This window comes from Lissotriton vulgaris, chromosome 10, assembly GCF_964263255.1.
Source record: "Lissotriton vulgaris chromosome 10, aLisVul1.2, whole genome shotgun sequence".
Lineage (NCBI taxonomy): Eukaryota > Metazoa > Chordata > Amphibia > Caudata > Salamandridae > Lissotriton > Lissotriton vulgaris.
Window position 1 is genome coordinate 1,009,944,964 of NC_141698.1, and position 20,646 is coordinate 1,009,965,609.

The 20,646-nt window shown below is 45.7% G+C and overlaps 1 protein-coding gene across 4 annotated transcripts in view; it reads left to right on the top strand.

The window, feature by feature from the left end:
• DNAJC13 (DnaJ heat shock protein family (Hsp40) member C13) overlaps positions 1 to 20,646 on the top strand; it is a 1,694,551-nt gene that overhangs the window by 362,720 nt on the left and 1,311,185 nt on the right. For all 4 annotated transcript variants that reach the window (XR_015300721.1, XM_086942056.1, XM_086942057.1 and 1 more), the window contains exon 9: positions 6,677 to 6,768. Coding sequence is in view for 3 of the 4 variants with exons in the window: in XM_086942056.1 (XP_086798182.1) it covers positions 6,677 to 6,768 (92 nt within the window). In the remaining variant the exon portion in view is untranslated. The remainder of the gene's footprint in view (positions 1 to 6,676; positions 6,769 to 20,646) is intronic.

The following is a 20,646-nucleotide window of genomic DNA, read 5'->3' on the forward strand; positions in this document are numbered from 1 at the left end:
GACCGCCTGTTTAGGCCTCGGGCTCCCGCTGGTGTGCCTTAGGGCCGTGCTGTCCCGTGTCCGGATCCTGCCGGACCGGCGACGACACCGTCGGCTCCGGCCCTGGCACCGCCAGCGGCTCCAGCCCGGCGCTGCAGGATCCTGTGCTGTTTGCTCCGGCCACCGCGCCATGAGGTCCCACACTGCTGGCTCCAGCCCCAGCGCCACCCTCTGCTCAGCCTGCGGCGCCACAATGGATGCCGTTGGTTCCGCCTCTGCCTCGGTTCCCAGACGTATTTGTCCCCACCTGGGATCTGAATTGGAACACCGCGCAGTTCCTGACGCCGTTTGTTCCTTCCCCGGTCCATGCTCCGCTGCCACGATCGGTGCCATATACGGTGGAGGTAGAGGATGACTGGGAGGGTTCGAGGACCCTCTTGCTCATCCGTGTGACTCCGAGCAGGATTGGGCGGATGACTTGGAGGAGGCTGGCGGCCTCAACGTCTCCTCGGATCCGGGGTATGCCTCTCCCCAGCCCACTATGGAGGAAGGTGCCTCGTACATGGTGGTGCTCCGTCGGGCAGCCGAGGTCCTTAACCTTGATCTCCCTACTGGGGCCCTAAAGACTAATCTCCACACTGAGGTGCTCCAGTCGGCGTCCTCTTCATCAAAGCCATTGCTGCCATTTATTGACTCCCTCACTGACGTCTTGTTGGGCACTTGGTCGTGGCCAGCCGCAGGGTCCCCTATGTATAAGAACGTCCCAGGCGTCATCGCCTGTCGCCGGGTGACCCTGCTTTTCTGACCACTCACCCTACGCCCGAGAGTCTGGTCATTCAAGCTTCGATGTCCCAGAGCGCCTTTTCCACAGCTCCATCAGATAATGACTCTAAGAAGCAGTTCGGCAAGAGGTTGTTCTCTTCGGCCATCTTAAGTCTGCGGTCGGTGTACACCGCATGTCTGTTGGGCCGCTACTCCCACGCAGTGTGAGATACTGCTGCTCAGGTCTTACCTCCGTGCCCGGAAGAGGTCCAGGCTGTGCTGTCTCAGGCTGTGGCCGAGGGTAAGGATGTGGCTAAATTCGCCATTCGTTGTGACTTAGACACCGCGGACTCACTCTGTAGGGCAATTTCCAAGACTGTGGCGCTTCGTTACCACACCTAGTTGAGATCTACCGGGTTCTGCCCGGACATCCAGAGCTCACTCATAGACATGCCCTTTGACGGCACTCACCTGTATGGTGATAAGGCAGACAGGGCGCTAGAGCGTTTTAAGGACTCTCGAGCTACAGCCAAGTCCTTGGGCCTTTCCGCCACACGCCCAGCCACATCTACTTTTAATTCCTTTCGTGGCCATGGAAATGGCACTCCTGCCCTCTTCTTCAGTCACAAGCCTCTGGGACCTAATCGATACTGCGTCACCTGACATCGCCTTCCTTACTGAAACCTGGATGAACACATCCTCTGCCCCCGACATCGCCATAGCCATACCGGACGCTTACAAGATTATTCGAAAAGACCGCACCAATCAAACAGGAGGAGGCATCGCCATCGTCCACAGAAACACCATCAAAATCACAACCAGCTCCGACGACAATCTTGCAACCGCCGAACATCTCCACTTTCAGATCCACACCGACCCCAGGACCACCCTTAGAGGCACCCTCATTTACAGGCCTCCAGGCACCCGCACTCAATTCAGTGATGACATCACTGACTTCGTCAGCCCGCACGCCCTCGCCTCCGAAAACTACATTCTTCTAGGAGACCTCAACTACCACCTTGAAAACACACTCAACTGCAACACCACCACCCTTCTTGACAACCTGGCCAATCTCGGACTTAAACAACTTGTTGACACCCCCACTCACACAGCCGGACACACGCTCGACCCTATCTTCACCTCCAGCAAGCACATCTCCTTCGATCGCACTACAGCTCTCCACTGGACAGATCACAGCTGTGTTCACTTCATCTACAAAACCACCCTGAAGCACAACCGCCCACAACCTATTCCTCGGAGAAACTGGAACAAAATCACCACCGACCAACTCCTCACATCACTCAACCAAATCCCTCCCACCCTCTCAATGGACCCAGACCAAGCGGCCACCAACCTTAGGCAATGGATCACCAACAGTGCGGACGAATTAGCACCCCTGAAATAGCACCAGTTGAAATCAGCCAGCAAAAAGGCTCCCTGGTTCAATGATGAACTTAAAAAACCCAAGAAACTATGCCGCACCATGGAGAAGAATTGGAGAAAAAACCCAACCTCCGACAACATGGCCTCCCTCAAGACAGCCACCCGCAAACACCACCAACTGATTCGATCCGCCAAGAAATCAGCATTCAAGGATCGTCTCGACAACAACACTCATAACAGCAAGGAACTCTTCAATATCGTCAAAGAATTCACCAACCCCACCGCAGCATCCAACGACATCACTCCCTCCCAAGACCTCTGCGATGCGCTATCCTCCTTCTTCTACAACAAAATTGCCGACATCCACAACAGCTTCAAGAATTCTCCCAGCGATCAACCCGCCCCACCCCCTTCAGATCCTACTCCTCCAACTATCAACCTCACTGCCTGGAACCCAATCACCACTGAAGACACCATTCGCCTCATGAACCCAATCCACTCTGGCTCGCCTTCTGACCCCTGTCCCCACCACATCTTTAACAAACCTGATTCCATCATCGCACCCCAACTCCGGGATATCATCAACTGCTCTTTCAACTCTGCCACCTTCCCAGAAAGCTGGAAACACGCCAAACTCGGCGCGCTCCTGAAAAAACCCACAGCAGACCCCTCAGAACTGAAAAACTACCGACCCATATCCCTCCTCCCTTTCCTGGACAAAGTCATCGAGAAAGCCGTCAACAGCCAGCTCGCCGCCTTCCTTGAATCCAACAACTCCCTTGATCCATCTCAATCCGGGTTTCGAGCCAAACACAGCACCGAAACCGCCCTCATTGCAGCGACCAACGACATCCGAACACTCCTGGACAACGGAGAAACAGTGGCCCTCCTCCTACTCGACCTTTCCGCCACTTTCGACACAGTTTGCCACAGCACCCTTATACATCACCTCAGCAACATCGGCATACAAGGAAAAGCCTTGGACTGGATCATCTCATTCTTCGCTGGGAGAACTCAAAGAGTCCGACTTCCCCCATTCTACTCAGAGTCCACCGAAGTCATCTGCGGCGTACCTCAAGGATCCTCACTCAGTCCCACCCTCTTCAACGTCTACATGAGTCCTCTCGCCTCCATCGCGCGCCAACACAAACTCAACATCATCTCTTACGCAGACGACACCCAGCTAATCCTTTCCCTCACCAAAGACCCCAACACCGCCAAAACCAATCTTCATGAAGGCATGAAGGAAGTAGCTGAATGGATGAAACAGAGCCGCCTAAAACTCAACTCAGACAAAATGGAGGTGCTCATCCTAGGATCTTCTCCATCAGCTTGTGAGGACTCTTGGTGGCCTTCCGCTCTGGGCACAGCACCCACACCCACAGACCATGCACGCACCCTCGGCTTCATCCTATTCTCCTCTCTCTCGATGTCCAGACAAGTCAACGCCGTCTCGTCCTCCTGCTTCAACGTCCTTCGCATTCTCAAAAAGATCTTCCGCTGGATCCCCTTCGAGACAAGAAAGACTGTCACACATGCACTAGTCACGAGTCGACTGGATTACGGTAACACACTTTACGCCGGAATCACAACAAAATTACCGAAAAAACTCAGGCGCATCCAAAACGCCTCAGCGAGACTCATATTAGAAATCCCGTGTCAAGATCACATCACCGGACATCTAAAAGACCTCCACTGGCTTCCCGTCAACAAAAGAATTCCTATCCGCCTTCTCACCCACGCACACAAGGCCCTCTACAATCTAGGACCCGAATGCCTCAACACCCGACTGTCCTTCTACAAACCCACCCGCCAACTAAGATCGTCCAATCAAGCCCTCGCCGCAGTCCTGCGCATCCTGAAATCCACCATGGGTGGCAGATCCTTCTCCTTCCTGGCTGCCAAGACCTGGAACTCACTCCCCACCCACCTCCGCCTTACTCAGAACCACATCTCCTTCAAAAAAGAACTGAAAACCTGGTTATTCGACAAATAATGTACCCCCTCCTCTAGCGCCTTGAGACCCTCCGGGTGAGTAGTGCGCTATACAAATGTCCGAACTTGAACTTGAACAGAACCAGACTCAGCGTGGCCATGTGGGCCGCCGTGGAGGCTCCGGAGGCCGGCGTGAGGGTCTGTTCACCACTGCCCCCGCGACATCCACCTCAAAGCCTTCTAGTCTGAGCTACGGGTCGCACCCCACATCAGTGGGTGGCAGGATTCGGCATCACCTTCCCCATTGGCGTTCTGTCACTTCCGACAAGTGGGTGCTGCAACTCGTCCGAAGGGGCTACTCCCTCCCCTTCGAGTCTACCCCCTCCCCTTCGAGTCTACACCCCTGGCCATGCCTCCTCAGTGAGTCTCTGTTCCTTTTGTATTAGTTCTGGTAAGGTTACAAAATAAAAATAAAAGCCCTGGATGGTGAGGTTAATCATAAATGTATTGAAAGTAGTGAAATAAATGACTGACTTTCTCTTTAAAAGTCCCTCTGGCTCTAAAGTGTATTTTTTTTCCACTTTATTTACCATTCTCAAGTGAATGCATTACAATCGTAACATGGCTGCTCACTGCGGCAAGGCAAAGAAATTACAAGACATCTTCACTGAAAAGGATATGTTCTCAAATATCACACACAACATGTTAGTTTCTTTCACCAAAATCAATTCAGCAGAAGTTTGACATGCATACTCCTTAAAAGTGGTGAACCTAGATTAACCCTTGTAATGTACACTGAGCACTTGTTAAAATAATGGTAAATTGTGCAGGTTAAAAGGAAATGTTTAACACATGCTATTACAACTTGTTAAAGGATTTCCTCGCGTACAGAGAAAAACAAATATAGTGAACATTTCTCACCTCTTTTCTTTTAAAGCTAATGATTTATTTTGCTCTGTATAATATGTAATATTGGGAAAGTATATTTGTGTTTCAAAACAATAATTTTAGTTTCACCATTTTTTTAGCTGAAATAATTTGTCCAATCTTAAGGTACCATATTTGCAAATCGGTCTTTATAAAGATGGACATAACTGTAGGTTTTCTCCTACGGCTGTATAGGTTCTACTTTCTCAGTAGGAATTGTGTGTTTGTTGGGCTACATACACATTGGGATGGCTCCAGACTTATTCTATGCACACCATCAAGATATGTAGGTCTATAGTCCTGGTAGCTGACAGTGCCACCATAAGTATCCGTAAACCTGAGAAGGCAAGAACTGAATTGGGCATCCCCAGAACATGACCACCCGGACTCCCCAGGGAATTGTGGTAACAGATCTAGAATCTCTTCACTCAGTCACTCGTGCATACCCAGAGAGATGCACAAGAAATACACAGAGGCGTTTCAATATTTATTGAACCATAGTGATTCTGGTGTAAAATATATGCTCTGCAATGATTAATAGAAGCAGCAGATGAGTGATTAGCAATAGTAGAACATAAAAGGATTAATAATTTCACCATTGTGCTAAAGCAGTATATGTATACTGGCATATAAGTACTGTCTATAGTGTAATACTACTATGTGCTCCCTAACCTAGGTACCTAGGGTGGGGGATCTGGCACAATCCCATACTGAATGTTCTAACTCCCCATTTCCTGTGGGTGAGAGTGATCAGGCCCCCATCTTGGTCACAAATTGGACATCTCTCCTCGCAGAGGTAAAACCGGAATCAGCTGGGCTGATACTCCGACAAACAGCGACTTCACTAGACACCAGAGTGCTTCTCTGATTTGAACATGGAAATGCGTGCGTCTAATAACAGCATCCATGTTTCCGTACCAAGGCTCTAGCCAAGCTGTCATTGTTTATCGTCTTGTGATCGCTATATCGCCTTACAGACGAACAACAAACATCATTTGCACAATGGACGGTTAGGCATTGTACTAAATGTTCAAGGTGTTGTGATCGTGTGCCTATGAAGTGGAAATATAAGTAATGTGGTTTCAGAGAACCTAATCCTACAATGTCACACAAGCAAATGTGTGTCAAAAGTCATTGTGTAGAAAGGAAGGCACCATAAGGAACATGTGCGTGTAAAATGGCAGTGTTTCCTCCCAGGTCTAACACAACCATGTGACACTACAACATTGACATGCACATTGTTTCTTTGAATGCATTGATTTCCAGTGCATTTCAGTTTGTGAAAGCTCCTCTATATTTAACAGTAAGGTATTTTATGTGACTACATGGTTACTTTGTATCGAAATAGTATTTTGTACCCTTCTGAGTCACTCAAAAGTGTAACTCATAAAAAGGTCTGTAAATTACATTATTTTAAGTGCTCTCTCAAAATATCAGTAATAAAACATGCTCCGTGTTTTGTTCTAAAATGTTAAAGAAGTGTGTTATAAGGCTAAAGCATTTTTCTGTAAAACGAAGAAGTGTCTGACAAATTTCCGATGTACGTTCTTTACTTAAAGGTGGGTAATAATACTTCTTCAGCCACAACTGAAATTAGATGTATTGGCTCACATATTATGAATGTCATTAAATGCTATTATGTCTGTCCAGATAGAGCATTCTTTTTAAGTTATTTATGTTTCTGCTTTAGGTATTTGCACTTGTGATGGATTCTGAAAATCCCCAGCTGTTTACCATAGAGTTCATCAAGGGCCAGATCCGGAAATATTCTTCAACAGAAAGGTACTGCACAAAGACAAATGTGTATTTTTGAACTTTTTTTGGGCACACTCATGAAATTGTAAGCGAAACCTGTTATAGTTTGCATGGCTGGGCATGAAGTACCCAGCTGGACCTGCAGAATAACAGTTTCTGACTTATACTTCAAACGAGATTTGTTGAGGTCTTGCAAATAAACCATATTTGATCAACTCTCGTTTTTCATTTTAGATGTAGTACTGTGCAGAAAACAATGTTTTTTCCACTATCACTTCAGCTTCAAAGTAGAAGTATGGAAAGTTTAATTTCTTTTTTTTTTTTTGCTCAACCTTTGTGAATTTCTTGCAAAAAGAATCCTAAAAAAATATTTGTAGAGAATGAAAATCAGGACTTTTCACATGCTTTCATATTGCATAGCGTCTATTTTCATCATTTGCATGCAAGTGTAGTTTTTAGGACCAAAGCAAGGTAGCACTTTTGTACAGAATGCTCGTAGCATAGCTTCATATTTTGTTTTCGAGAAAATTGCACATAAGCTTTAAGTACCAAATACTGATAACAAGAGAAAAACTTGTATTGGGCCAAGTGGAAGGATTAAAACTTTACGAACAGCATAAAGGGCATTGGAAACTTTGCACACCTCTACTTCAAAGATCTTAACAGTGAAAATGTAATAGTTTGCAGTGGAAAGACTAATAGAAAGTTATTGGATCCTTTTTTATTACTTTATTTGGTGTTTTTATTTCCAACAAACAAAATGGTTCAACTAAAGAGCTTAACACCAAATATTAAGTGTTAGACCATTAAATACTGACAGATAATGTATATAAGGCATTCGAGAGTCGACATGTGGATTTTTTAAAATAGCGACGTCTTTAGAGGCCACTAGGTGTAGGTGAGGTAGGCAGACTTCTACCTCTATTTATTCTTCTAAAGAAAAATTGTACAGTTTGTTAACAAGGTGCTTGCTTATCTTGGTGCTTTGTGCCATAATTAGTGCATTTTACTACCTCTAATCTCCTGGTTTCCAAGCACCTCTGCTATTCTACTGTTCTTATGACATTTGCATAACATTCTTTGTATTTCTTCTTGCACGTGAAGCCCTTCACGGTTCATTTGACTGAATTCATTAAAAAAAAGTCTATATTGGTATTTCACATAGCTCAACACCTTTCCACATATAAGCTCATAGATATAGTAGCACTTAAGGTCACAATGGTGTCATCAACATGAGTGCTGCCAAAAAAAAAAAACATATCATACTACTATTTCGACAAAACTACGAAAAACAGACCAGTATCTCGGGAGTAGCAACCCAGTAACAGTAAAGTGAACTTGGAAAAAAATTACATGTGGCGAAGGAACTCTGGAGGGGCGAGGACGGCCAGCCCTCGTGGCGTATAGGATGTTGCTCATAGACTTTCAGTAGAGCGGGAAGAGACACACTAGCTCCAATAGTTTTCTAACAGATACTACAGTCACGGTAGGTAGACATCTTGGGCCTCCTAATAAACATATCCACTATGTGAGGGTTTCTAATTTGTCAAGGAGTTTAAGGATGTATGTGTTCCATAGTGTGGCAGCTCCACCTTTCTCTCTTAACTTTATGTCATGGGACATGGCATCCGCCTCCACCCGTTTATATACAATGCGGAGGAGCCAACATTCCTCTGAGGGGGCAGTGCTGCTGCTTTCTGAACCACGGCTTTGAGAGGCTTAATTAGGGGCATAGCCAATTCTTCCTGTTTCATGTAATGTTTGGCACGTTTTGTTCATTTTGCGATTCCCAACAGATATAACAGGATCAGTTGCCAGGTGGACATCAGTCACTGCCAAGATATGCTCCATCACCAGCACCCATACCTATGCCAGTGTCTGGCAATCAAGACCCATTCCTATGCCAGTGTCTGGCAATCAAGACCATGTGTTGATAGATCGCATCCAGGTGTCCGCAACACGGGCACAACGGTGCTGCACCTGAAACCATCCAGTGGAACTGGTGTAGTGTCAGGTAGGTTTAGTGCAAATAATTGAACTGTGTGAACTTCAGACTCGATTTATAAGAAACCCACTTAACTTGAATATAGTGCCATCCCCCATTGTTTATCTGTCAATACAACCCCTAGGCGCTAGTTCCATTGGGGGTTACTGCGCAGTGTGTGTTTCTAGTTAGTATTCTGTAGAGCCATGTGTAGCATTGTGACCACCCTTCTGGCCAGCCCGTGTGTTGCACTGCAACCCATGATTCATCTGTGGCTCCTCTTGTCTAACCGTTCAAGTATTTATCACCTTTAATACAAGCATAATGTGTGCCAGCAAAAGACCGAAGGTCTCCAGCGCTAGTAGGGGGTAGGACCACCTTAGGGTGTTGAATGTCTTTTCAAAATCTAGGGACACCGTCTGTAGGAAAGTAGGATGGGCTTTCATGGTTATGCCCACTTTTTGCTTGGTATCTGTATGTTTTTTTTTACTAGTCAGACTGGGATCCTGTTAATCAGGACCCCAGTCACTGTGCTTTCTCCCTAAATTTACCATGGTAAGTACTTCTGCACATCCAGAATTGACTACTGGTATACCCTTATAAGTCCCTAGTATATGGTACTAAGGTACCTAGGACATAGGTACACTAGGGGTCTCCCATGGGCTGCAGCATGTATTGTGCCACCTATGAGAGACAACTCAAACTGTGACTCCAGGCCTGCCATTGCAGCCTGTGTAAGTTGGTGCTAGCACCACGTACAACAGATATAAGTTTCCTTGTATCTGAGGTCAATGCACTTAAAAACTATGTCACCCCATGACAGGCTCTTCAGTCCTGAGGGCATTGTGCTTAGTTACAAGTGTGAAGGTGCTCCTGCATGAGCAGGGAAGCTCTACAAACCCCAGGGTTGATTCTCCAGGCTTTGTAAGTGCAGCCAGCCATTTTGATTCATATAGTGGCCATCTGTCATTACGCGATGGCTAACTATGTAGTGGCAGTGCCAAACCTGGGCATGTTTGGTATCAAACATGTTGGAATCATAACCCAACACTGTTAGCGGTGTTGGAGGTATGATTCCAGGCACTGGGGATGGGGGCTCCTCAGGGAATGCCCCAGTACTCCCGGGAACAGCCTTCCAGAGTCTGCCAGCAAGCTAGTGCTGGTTCTGACCACAGACACAATTCTGCCCTCCTGCTACCTGGGCTGAGCTCGAGCAGGGGAAGGTAGAACAATAGGTTTCCGAGACTGCATCAAGGAAGACTCCTGCTGCTCCTGGTCTCGCTCTTCGGCAAGACTTCATCATTGTCTGTGCTTCTTCCAAGATCTTCAACAGACCAGTGGGCATCAAGGACACCTAAAGAAATCTCCTTTGAAGTGAAGGAGTCACTCCCCTTCATCTGCAGGCACCGCAACGATCTGCTGCTCCTGACGTCCTACGGACTTCGAAAGGCTCAGCAGCACAAGTGGTGGTTCTGCAACTCCCTCGAGGTCTGACCTGTCCTCTCTGCAATTTTGAGGCCAGTGTCCTGTGTCAGAACCCTGGGACCAAACCCCTGTGCACCGAGTTGACTTGCCATTGCAAAGGCTTTTTGGTTCTGCACTCCAGAGTTTCTCGGGCTACAGAAGCTCCAGCCTGCAGCATCTCTCCCTTCCAAGTACTGCGTCCTCACCGCATCCTCTGCCTTCCGTCTTGGTGAGCTGCTCAAGTTCATCTTGCGACTCCTTTGCCTCTGGGTCCTTTTGAGAATCTTAGTTTCCGGTGAGACCCCCTGATTCCTCGTGACCTGCTCTGACTCTCCTGCTTGTGGTGGAACCTGACCTTGCTGGTTCCATCGTTGCACCTTCTTTGCTTCCACGCCTTTTTCAGCTGGCAAGGCTTGTTGGTTCTCCCGCCAGACACAACCCTCTGGTTCACAACTTCTAACATAGGACTGATCGTGGATGGCTCCTGGTCTTAATCAGTGTGGCCTGGTCCTCACAGCTGCAGCGACAAGCTCACACTCAACAGTTTTGAACCTCTGAGTGGCACAGACTCTGTCCCGTCTGCTTACAGGTTCTCTTCTTCAATAATCCTCCCCTGGATTCCCCTGGACTCTTGCACAGTCTTAACCAGTGGCATTTTTTCTGAAGTCCTTCATTGGTGTCTACGGTGGTTTTCGACACCACTTTCCAACTATGCACCCAGCTTCCCTGGTGTAGGTATCCTTGTTCCTGGGGTATCCACAGATGGGGTTACTCTCCAGCCTTCTGTCTTCCACAATGTTTCTTCAGGGTCCACCAGGAAGGGTCCTTATTGAAAACTGCTACTACGACTTTCCTGTTGACTTCTTTTGAGCATGCGGCTGTGTTTCCACACTGCACGCAGCCTCCCTGGGGTTCCTGGGTACTTACCCTGGAGGGTTCCATATGTCCCCAGCTCCTCTGAGTCTCCCGCAAGTCCAGACTTTGGCCGCAGTTCGCATTCCACTTTCTTGGTATATGATTTGGTCTCCTCTGGAGATAACTGTATTTTGTGCTTACTTGTTTACAATTGCGATTCTCCTATTACCATGACTAGAGAATCTGGATTTCATTAAAGACACGGAGGCTAACATTATGCATACAACTTTTAATGCAAAATCAAGCAGCCGCATACATCATAAAGCAAGTTCCATATTAGAACATAGAAAATAAATAAATGGCATGAGCACTAGGCAGCCAGCCTCTATTAAATGCGGTGTGTAAAGTAGAAAAGGATCAATAAAATAGCAGGAACAGTCCACTTGAATGAACAATCTGCGGAGCAACAAACTTGGGAGGAACAAATCGAAAAAACGAAGTAGAATTCCATGAGCACTTAGTGTATCTTGAAGAGGAAAGATGAATAAATCGATCCGAGGATCACAACAGTGAAGTTATGAAAGATTATCTGAAAAAAAGAGAAGATATACATTCATTATACTTTATTCAATATGAATATCATTAAAGTACAAACATACATACATTGCGACAAGGAGGTAAAAAAAGAGATTTAAGAAGAGCGATTTGAAGCTATTTCATGTAACGAAGAAACACATTAAAAAACAATAAAAATGCATATATACATGTTAAAAACAGGGTTTTTAGACAATCTCTCAATTGATAACAGTAATGCACAAACAAAGGTTCAATTCCTGCAGGCACTAAACATTTTTATAGTTTAGCGATTTGGAGCAAATATACCAAGCACTGGATAGATATTTAGCGACTCCGCATACAACAGCTAGGGAGCTTGTATCAGTTAAAAGGATACGAAGAGCAACTCTGTAATCTCTTACCCCTATCAACAAGCATACCGATTTCATCCATTTTACTCTAGCATATTTGTATGCTTTACATCCAAACAAGAAATGTGGTAAGGATTCAGTTCTACATGGGCAGCATGGACAGGAGCCGTCTAGGGCCCGACTTCCTTTCCAACCCTCCACAAATTTATTAAGTGGAAGTGTAACGTATCTCATTTTTAGAAAGATTACTCTATCTTTAGGTTTTTTAATAAAATCTAAAAAAGGTTCAAACCTCATGATGGGCTTATGCTCTAAGAATTGAGCAGTTAGAGCTCCCCACTTTGTATTCCTGAGTTCCTCAGTCTGGCACCACTCCCAGTAAATTTTCTTAATTACTTGTTTTGGTGGAGGGGACTGAGTAGTCCAAAATTCCGCCAAACCCAGCTTGGTGACCAATAGTTTGAGTTTGGCTAGCCACTGAATCTTGTTCGCACCATTTAGTTCGATGAGTTCGTCCATTGCCTGAGCGTAGTTTGCTAGTTCTGGTGTCCTCCTCAGGCGCACCCAGAACAGCAAAGGACGAAGACGAACTATATCTGATATCGAGCGTTTACCCATATCATGAAGGAGAGGCTTCAAGGGGGTAGAGGTGGGAAGAGAGACTAAGTCCCTCAAAAACTTATTTTCAGCTCTGGTCACGTCTGTTATATTTTCACTGCCCCAAAGTTCAGATCCATGAACTGCAGAAGCCAGTACTTTTCCTTCGTAGACTGCAAGTGCAGGGGCTATGGGCCTACTTGCAGACAAGCGCTGGCTCCTCAGAATTGCACCAGACACTCTCTTCAGGTTTATCAACATCTTGGAAATGTGAGAGTCCCATTTCATTTTATTGTTTAACCTGATTCCTAGGTAATCCAAGCTCTCCCCCACCTCCAGGGGGGGTCCCATCAAGAGTGATGTTGGTTTTATTTGCCTTCTTGGAAGGGGGCAGGACCATTAGCTTAGTTTTAGATGTGTTAATGGTCAGCCCACGTTCCTCACAGAACAAACTGAATCTATTCAGCAGTTTCTGGAGTCCAGAAGAAGTTTTGGAAAGCAAGAGCGTGTCCTCTGTGAAGAGGAGTGAGGGTGTTTTTTCTCCCGCCAGGACTGGGGCATCGGCATGTCCTCCCTCAAATGGTCTACCACCCCATTAACAAAGAGGGAGAACAATGTCGGGGCCATCACGCAGCCCTGGCGAACTCCTCGATTCACAGGCACTTTCTCTGTTAGCTGACCCTGCCTACCCCATCTAATCTTGGCATAATTATCTTGATGGAGTTTGGCTGTAAACTCCAGTAGGTACCGCGGGAACCCCATGTCCAGCAGCACCCTCTAAAGACTATCACGGGGGACCAGATTGAAAGCACTCTTTAAATCAATAAAGGCCAGGTATAGGTTCCCCTTTTTGATGGTTACAGTTTTCCACTATATTACCCAAAACCTAAATACCTGGTCCATTGTGCCCACGTTCTTACGAAACCCTGCCTGAAAGTGGGATAAGATATTCCCCCCCTTCTAACCACGTATTTACTCTATAATGACCCTGCCAACTATTTTTTGAACCGCATCAATTAAGCTGATTGGCCTGTAGTTTGCAGGGTCCTCCCTGTCGCCTTTTTTGTAGATTGTCACTACTTCAGCCCCCTTCAATGAATCTGGAACAGGGTAACCATTAAGAATTAGATGAATTAGCGGGGCAATATAATCGGACCACAGTTTGGGATCATGTAAATAAAGGTCACCTGGTAGGCCATCGGGGCCAGCGGCTTTAGAGGGGACGATTGTCCTGATTGCCTCAGAAACTTCCTGTGCTATAAAGGGCTCTGGTGCTGCTAGCTCCTCAGTAGAGAGAGCATCCATTGGTTCTCTCCAAGATTGACATTTCTCCTCTTCTACACCGTATAGACTAAAGAAGTGGGAGTGCCATTGGTCCTCCGTTATGTGATTGGGGGAATGGCTCTGCTCCTTTCCTATCATACGTATTTATCAAAGACCAGAACTGGGTAGAATTCCTCAAAGTTGCGGCGTCCTTAAGTTGCTGCCAATAATCTTCCTCCCATACTTTCTTTGCGTTAGTGGTGCAGGCTTTGTAATCCCTTCTGGCCATCCGCACAGCAATAGGATCATTATTCCTAATTGCGTTTGCTATAGCCTGCCTCTTTATTCTGCATCCTGGAGTGTACCAAGGGGTGCCTACTTTTAACTTATTCTTCTTGTTGCCTACTTTGGTGTTTTCCATAACAAAAAAGTAGCCAATTTTCTCTGTTCGATCTTTATAGGCTTCCATGAAGTTGGCACACTTATCATTGGTATACAGCAGGTTACAGGATATGAGTTCCATGGTTCCTGTTTCTACTATTTCTTTAATACAAATTAAGTTCTCTTCTTGACATGCCACCTTATTCCATTTTAATTTACGCTTGCAGTTAGACAGAGCCACCTCTTTTGTGGTCATTAGAGGGTCTATTATCCCTGCCCTTTCATTACCCCAACAAAGTTCCATACAGAGCGGATTATGGTCGCTATCGTGTGTCTGCCTTACTTCCATGTCAATTAGTTTGCTCCATGAGCCTATGTCAAGCAGAATATAGTCAATGCGGGTTCGACAGCTGAGTTTATTATAGGTCATTGCACCGTTGGGATCTGAGATTGTTCTACCATTAGGGGCACGTAAGTTATGTTCTTGTGTCAAGGCATTTAATTGGGTTACGCTAGGTGTCCATTTTTTTATTGGCGGTAATAAGGACGGTATAGACTGATTAGAGTCCTCATTAGATCCTGTCAAGTCATCCTCGCTAAGGGGTTTGGATGTACTATTAAAATCCTCCCTACAATTATTCCAGATTTTGGGAATATGGCTGCTAGTTCCGCATCCAATACGGCTATAATACGTGAGGTCTGGCCTCCCGGAGATCCTCTAGCATACACATCAACTAGCTCCATTGAGCTTCCACATTGGGGGGCCTTAACAGTAATGTGAAGAATGTCCTGAGAAGATAATGTGTGCACAGTCACTGTCCAGTTCAGGGCCACACTAATCCATACCAACAGACCTCCTGATGGGCGGCCCCTTCCTGTACTGGAAGCAGAAATAAAGTGAGTGGAATAGCCACACTTAAATATGCAGCCTCATCAGTGGGCTCGTCGTTAAGATATAACATTTACAAACAGAGAGTGCATATTAAAAATGAAAATAAGTTTAATCATAAATGCAAGGAAAAACAAATCATGAAAATGTAATATACAGGGTATATAAAACATATACAGTGTCATATAAAACATAAACTGTAAGATAAAACCAACTTATCCATCCACCAAGGGAAAGGGTGGGAGGGATAATGTTAGCCTCCGTGTCTTTAATGAAATCCAGATTCTCGAGTCATGGTAATAGGAGAATCGCAATTTCAATACAAGACCGGAGGCTACCATTATGCATGTTGGTAGCCATGTAAAACAACATCAGACATGTGAGAAATAGGTTTGCAATAATGATGAGCAAAAGTTCTAAAGTTAGACCAATCAGCAGCTTTAAGAATGTCGTCTAACTTACCACCTGACCAAAAGGACTTACTAGCCATTGCACCTCTGATAGAATGTGGTTTGAAAATATCCAAGTTGATACCTGCGAGGTTCATAACGGTTTTGACCCATCTAGCAATAGAGGCAGAGGTAACACCTTTATGAGGTTTAACAAAAGAAATAAGCAATTGACATACACCAGGAGGGCGAAAAGCATTCATTCTTAAGTCATATTCTTTCATACAATCCACTATACAAAGTTTCTTACAAATTTCAAAACGTGGATAAAAAATAGAATCAGACATAGTCTTGGTTCTCCTATACAGCTCAAACTTGACACCAAAAATATCATAAGACCTATAGGAAATGTCAAGAGCTTGGACATCAGAGACCCTTCGACAAGAAATCAAACAAAGAAGAGTGGCTAATTTGATTGAAAGGTTCTTTCTGTTCAAAAGAGAATTGTCAGGCCAACTGCAGAAAAGATCAAGAATCAATTTGACATCCCATTGAGATTGATATCTAGGTTTAGGAGGCCTCCTAAGTCTAATACTCTTTAGGATTCTACAAATAATAGCATTTTTACCTACCGTTTTACCATTGATTAGGGCATGACCAGCTGAAATTGCTGACCTATAACAATTGATAGATCTATAACTAAGACCTCTATCAAATTGTTCCACAAGGAAATTAGCTATATCAACAATAGGAGCTTGTACGGAATCCAGGTTCCTTTCCAGGCACCAGCGTAACCACATTTTCCAAATGTTGTTATACCTGCAGTGAGTTCCAGGGGCCCAAGACTCTCCGAGGAGAGTAGAAGCTGTTGACGAAAGTCCTGCGAGATCTATGGATCTCCTGACACTCTCCAGGCAAGAAGGTTCAAATTCCCTGTTTGAACAAGAGGGTGAATTTGACCTTCTACGTCTGAAAGTAGGTCCTTGAGGGGAGGAATAAGGAATGGAAGGTCGTAAGCCAGTTCCAGAGTAGTTGGTAACCAGGCTTGGGATGGCCAAAAGGGAGTTACCAGGACAATTGAAGCGTGTTGGTGTCTCACCTTCTGAAGGACTCTCTGGATCATTGCGAAGGGAGGAAAGGCATATGCGTTGATCCCTTCCCAAGATTGGAGAAAAGCGTTCACCGCTAGAGCACCCGGGTCGGGCATCCAGCTGTAATAATTCTCTAATTGAAATTTCAGTCTGCTCGCATATAGATCTATTTCGAAGGGACCCCAAAGATTGTTGAGGGAGTTGAACACAGAGATGTTGAGTTTCCAGTCGGTGTGATCCAAGAGGAATCTTGAGTTCCAATCCACACAAAGGTTGGATTTCCCTGGAAGGTATTCTGCTCTGAGAGATCTTGTGTTCTAGGCAGAACATCCAGAGTTTTTTTGCCAAATTTGAGAGATCTACTGATTTGGTACCTCCTAGGCGATTTATGTAAGCTACTGCGGACATATTGTCCATTTTGAGAATAACAGATCTGCCCTGAAGGGAGTGCTTGAAGCTCATCAATGCGTAAAGACCTGCAGTGAGTTCCAAAAATGTATGTGGTGTAAAGATTCTTCCTGAGACCAAACCCCCCAGTGTTCTGATCTAGGAGACAGGCACCCCAACCATGAAGGCTTGCATCTGATTCTAAGATAAAATCTGGTGCTGAATCAAATATCACTCGTCTGTTCCAAGTATCCAGGTTCTCTAACCACCAGGTCAGTTCCACTAAGGCTTCTTGGTTCAAAGAAACACAGTCCCCGTACGACAGACCTGATCTCAGAGCTTTTGCTTTTATCCTTTGAAGGGCTTGATAATTTAGGGGGCCCGGAAAGATGGCTTGGATGGAAGAAGAAAGAAGACCCAGGAGCCTGGCTAATTCCCTCGGGGAAAGATTCTGTTTCAGAACATGTTTTTATCTCTTTCTTGATTTTGGTAATCTTCTTTGGTGGAAGAAGACAATTGGTGGTGTCTACAGTGAAACCCAGGAATTCCATGGACTTTGAGGGAGATAGTATGGATTTTTCTTAGTTTACAATAAAACCCAGATTCTCTAAAAGGTCTACTACAGTTTTGAGATCTTGAAGAACTTGAGAATAATCCTGAGACATAATAAGGATGTCGTCTAAGTAAATGGTCATGCGAATTCCCTTCTCTCTTAGAGATGAAGCGACCTATCTCATTATCTTGGTGAAGCACCAAGGGGCTGATGATAGGCCGAAAGGAAGAGCTTAGAATTGAAACAGTCTGTTTTTCCAAATGAACTGAAGGAAGGGTTGATGTTCCTTGGCCATAGGAATGGTAAAGTAAGCGTCTTTCAGGTCTAATTTGACTAACCAGTCCCCTTCTAACAACAAATCCCTGAGGAGATGAATGCCTTCCATCTTGAAGTGTCTGTAGACAAGGTATTTGTTGAGTTCTCTCAAATTTATAACAGGTCTCCAACCCTTGTCTTTTTTCTCTACAAGGAAGAGTGTACTTATAAATTTCAGTAAATGCATCGGGTCCTCTAAGATTGCACCTTTCTGAAGCATTGAGGATATCTCTTCCTCTATAACCTTTTCCTGAGCTTGGGTAAGTGGAATTTCTCTGGGCAGTGAGGTTTGTATAGGAGTCTCTGTAAAATCTATAGTAAATCCATTTACGTTATTTAGAACCCAAGGATCTTCAGTAATAAGATTCCAATTTTGGGCAAAGAATTTTAGCCTGCCTCCCACTTTTGGGGAAGAAAGGGAAACTGAATAAGGAATTGTAGTACTCACTCAGAGAATTGGTGTCATTAGTAGCTCCTCTTGCTCTGAAGCCTCTGGACCGGAAACCTCTTCATCTTGAAGGGAAGAATTGAGCTTGATTGGAGGGTTGGAAGCCTCTTCCACCGAAACCCCTGGATCTGGGGTAGGGCCTGCGATTAAAGCGGCCGGAAGATTGGCCCCTTCTTCCGGCCCTGCCAAAAAGGTTGCAGGAGTTGAAAACACGTTTCATGTTTTGGTGTGCTTTATCCAGAGCAGTAAAAGTGGAAATATATTTGCCCAATGTTTTAATTAGATCTTCACCAAAGAGTAGGCCCTTGGTATTAAGAGAGGGCTCTTTATCAGCTAGGTCACTTAGTGTAGGGCTAATTTTAGTAAGCACAACTCTCCTTCTTTCTGAGTTGAGCCCAGCATTTGCGTTGCCCAATAAAACTAAAGCCCTTTGGCTCCAGCCATGGATAGTATTGGTGTCAAGAGGAGATCCTCTGTGGCATCAATGATTTTGGCCAGAGGTCTAAAACATCAAGGAGACGGTCCTGACAAATTTTAAGGGACCTTTCCATCCCTTTTCTGGGATCTCGGCACCAGTGACCGAAGCAAAGGAAGCAACCTATAAAGAAGCACCTTGCTTACATTTTTACAATCGTGTTGACAGCGGGCGATAGGAGCTCACCTCGAGGGGATCACTACTGGGTTTGGGCAAAACTACATGGCCTTTCATAGGGAGTCAGGCAACTTTCCCTGCTTGTGAGCCTCCCAGTAAACCTCAAGTAACTTCGAAGTGAGAGTCGCAGTGTATGTAGCATAGTATTCCACAGGAAACCTGACTGTCCCAGTGACTTTGTAGTCAGCCATGTGACGTATCGCTGCCAGTACCTCCTTTATTTGTAGATGCTACTCTATTTCCTGTAATTGTAAGGGCGTCAGGGGAAGGAAAGCAATTTCCCCATATATAACCCCGAATGCGATCCAGGGTGGGGTGGACCCAAGTGAAGAGAATACAACACGTCTTAATACTGGACAAAGACCTCATTAAAACCTGCCCGCGTGTTTACAGTATTACCAGAGGTGTCGCGGATCGCCCCCATGAGAGTTCTAGGGACTGCCGACCATTGCAGCCATGCCAGGGTGCGACCTGCTTTATCCCCATTCTCATGTTGCCGATACTGGGAGGCCTTACAGTCGATGTTTTTGAGTAGTCCCATTTTATCCCTCCATTATTTAAGGAGGTCCACCAGGCGTGCCCGTGCCTCAATCGATGTGATTGGATCTTTTTCAGCCTCCTGCAGTAACATTTCAAAATCCGACATGCTACGGAGTCGAGAACTAGAGTAGAGCTATGATCTCACCTCCCAGGTGGGTTAATACAATGGTCTTGCATCACTACCTTCATCACGTGCTATTCAATTCCCCCGGAGTCTGCTGACTCCTAGTTCTCTTCAAACTATTGAAGCAAGTGCGTGCTTATAGTGTGTCCCCCCAGACCGCGCCAAGAATGGTTTCTGACTGCAGTCTCCATGTTGGTATTGAAGTCCAAACGCCCTACTTCTAAACGTGACCCTAAGAGGGATTTGATCTGATTCACTCCAGCCCAGGTACTCTGTACTGATCACTTTAGACCAGAACTATAGTCTGGTCTGGTGTGCACTTCGTGCACCAGTGCATAATAGGAGTATTCGGTTTCGCCAGGGTGACTCATCCACCAGATGTCATGGAGATGTGCTGCCTTCGTCCACTGCCTAACGTGTGTTGTCGCGAGCATACTGTGTGTCTCGGGGAGGGGGTGTTATCGAGCAATCGACGTCTGTGCAGTGTGTACAATTAAGCAACTGTAGCAGGCGATCCCTGTCCCTGTAATGTAACAAGTGCGCTATTACTGGGTGTGGCAAAGCCCCCCGGGGGGGGGGCGTTCCCTCTCAATAGAAGCTGTCAGCGTGGCCATAATGGATTTCTGGGGTGGGGGCTTTCGTCCTGACCATGCCCTAGCAGCTGCCGCCCTCCCCCCAACAGAAGTGGGATTAAGGGGACCAAATCTCGGTTTGTGATAGGGATCAGTAATGGTCCAGGGCATCTAAATCACAAATGGGGGAAGAAAGCACCACAGCAAGGGGTGCAAGAGGCACAGGCTCACAGGCTGCCAAGGCCGAAATCCCGTTGCAGAAGACGGCAGTGGGAGCTTTGATATTGACTACAGTGAACGCCCTTTGTCTCTTTTGGGGTGAAACATTACAAGAATGGTTTACCTCGCAAAACTATGAAGCTGGTTTCAAAATGATCCCCATCATATTTCTCCTACCTTCTTGCTCACACTGATTGCCCCACGTCATATCTTCTAGTGGAAGGGCATGACCCTACATGTTTCTGCAGGAAAATGC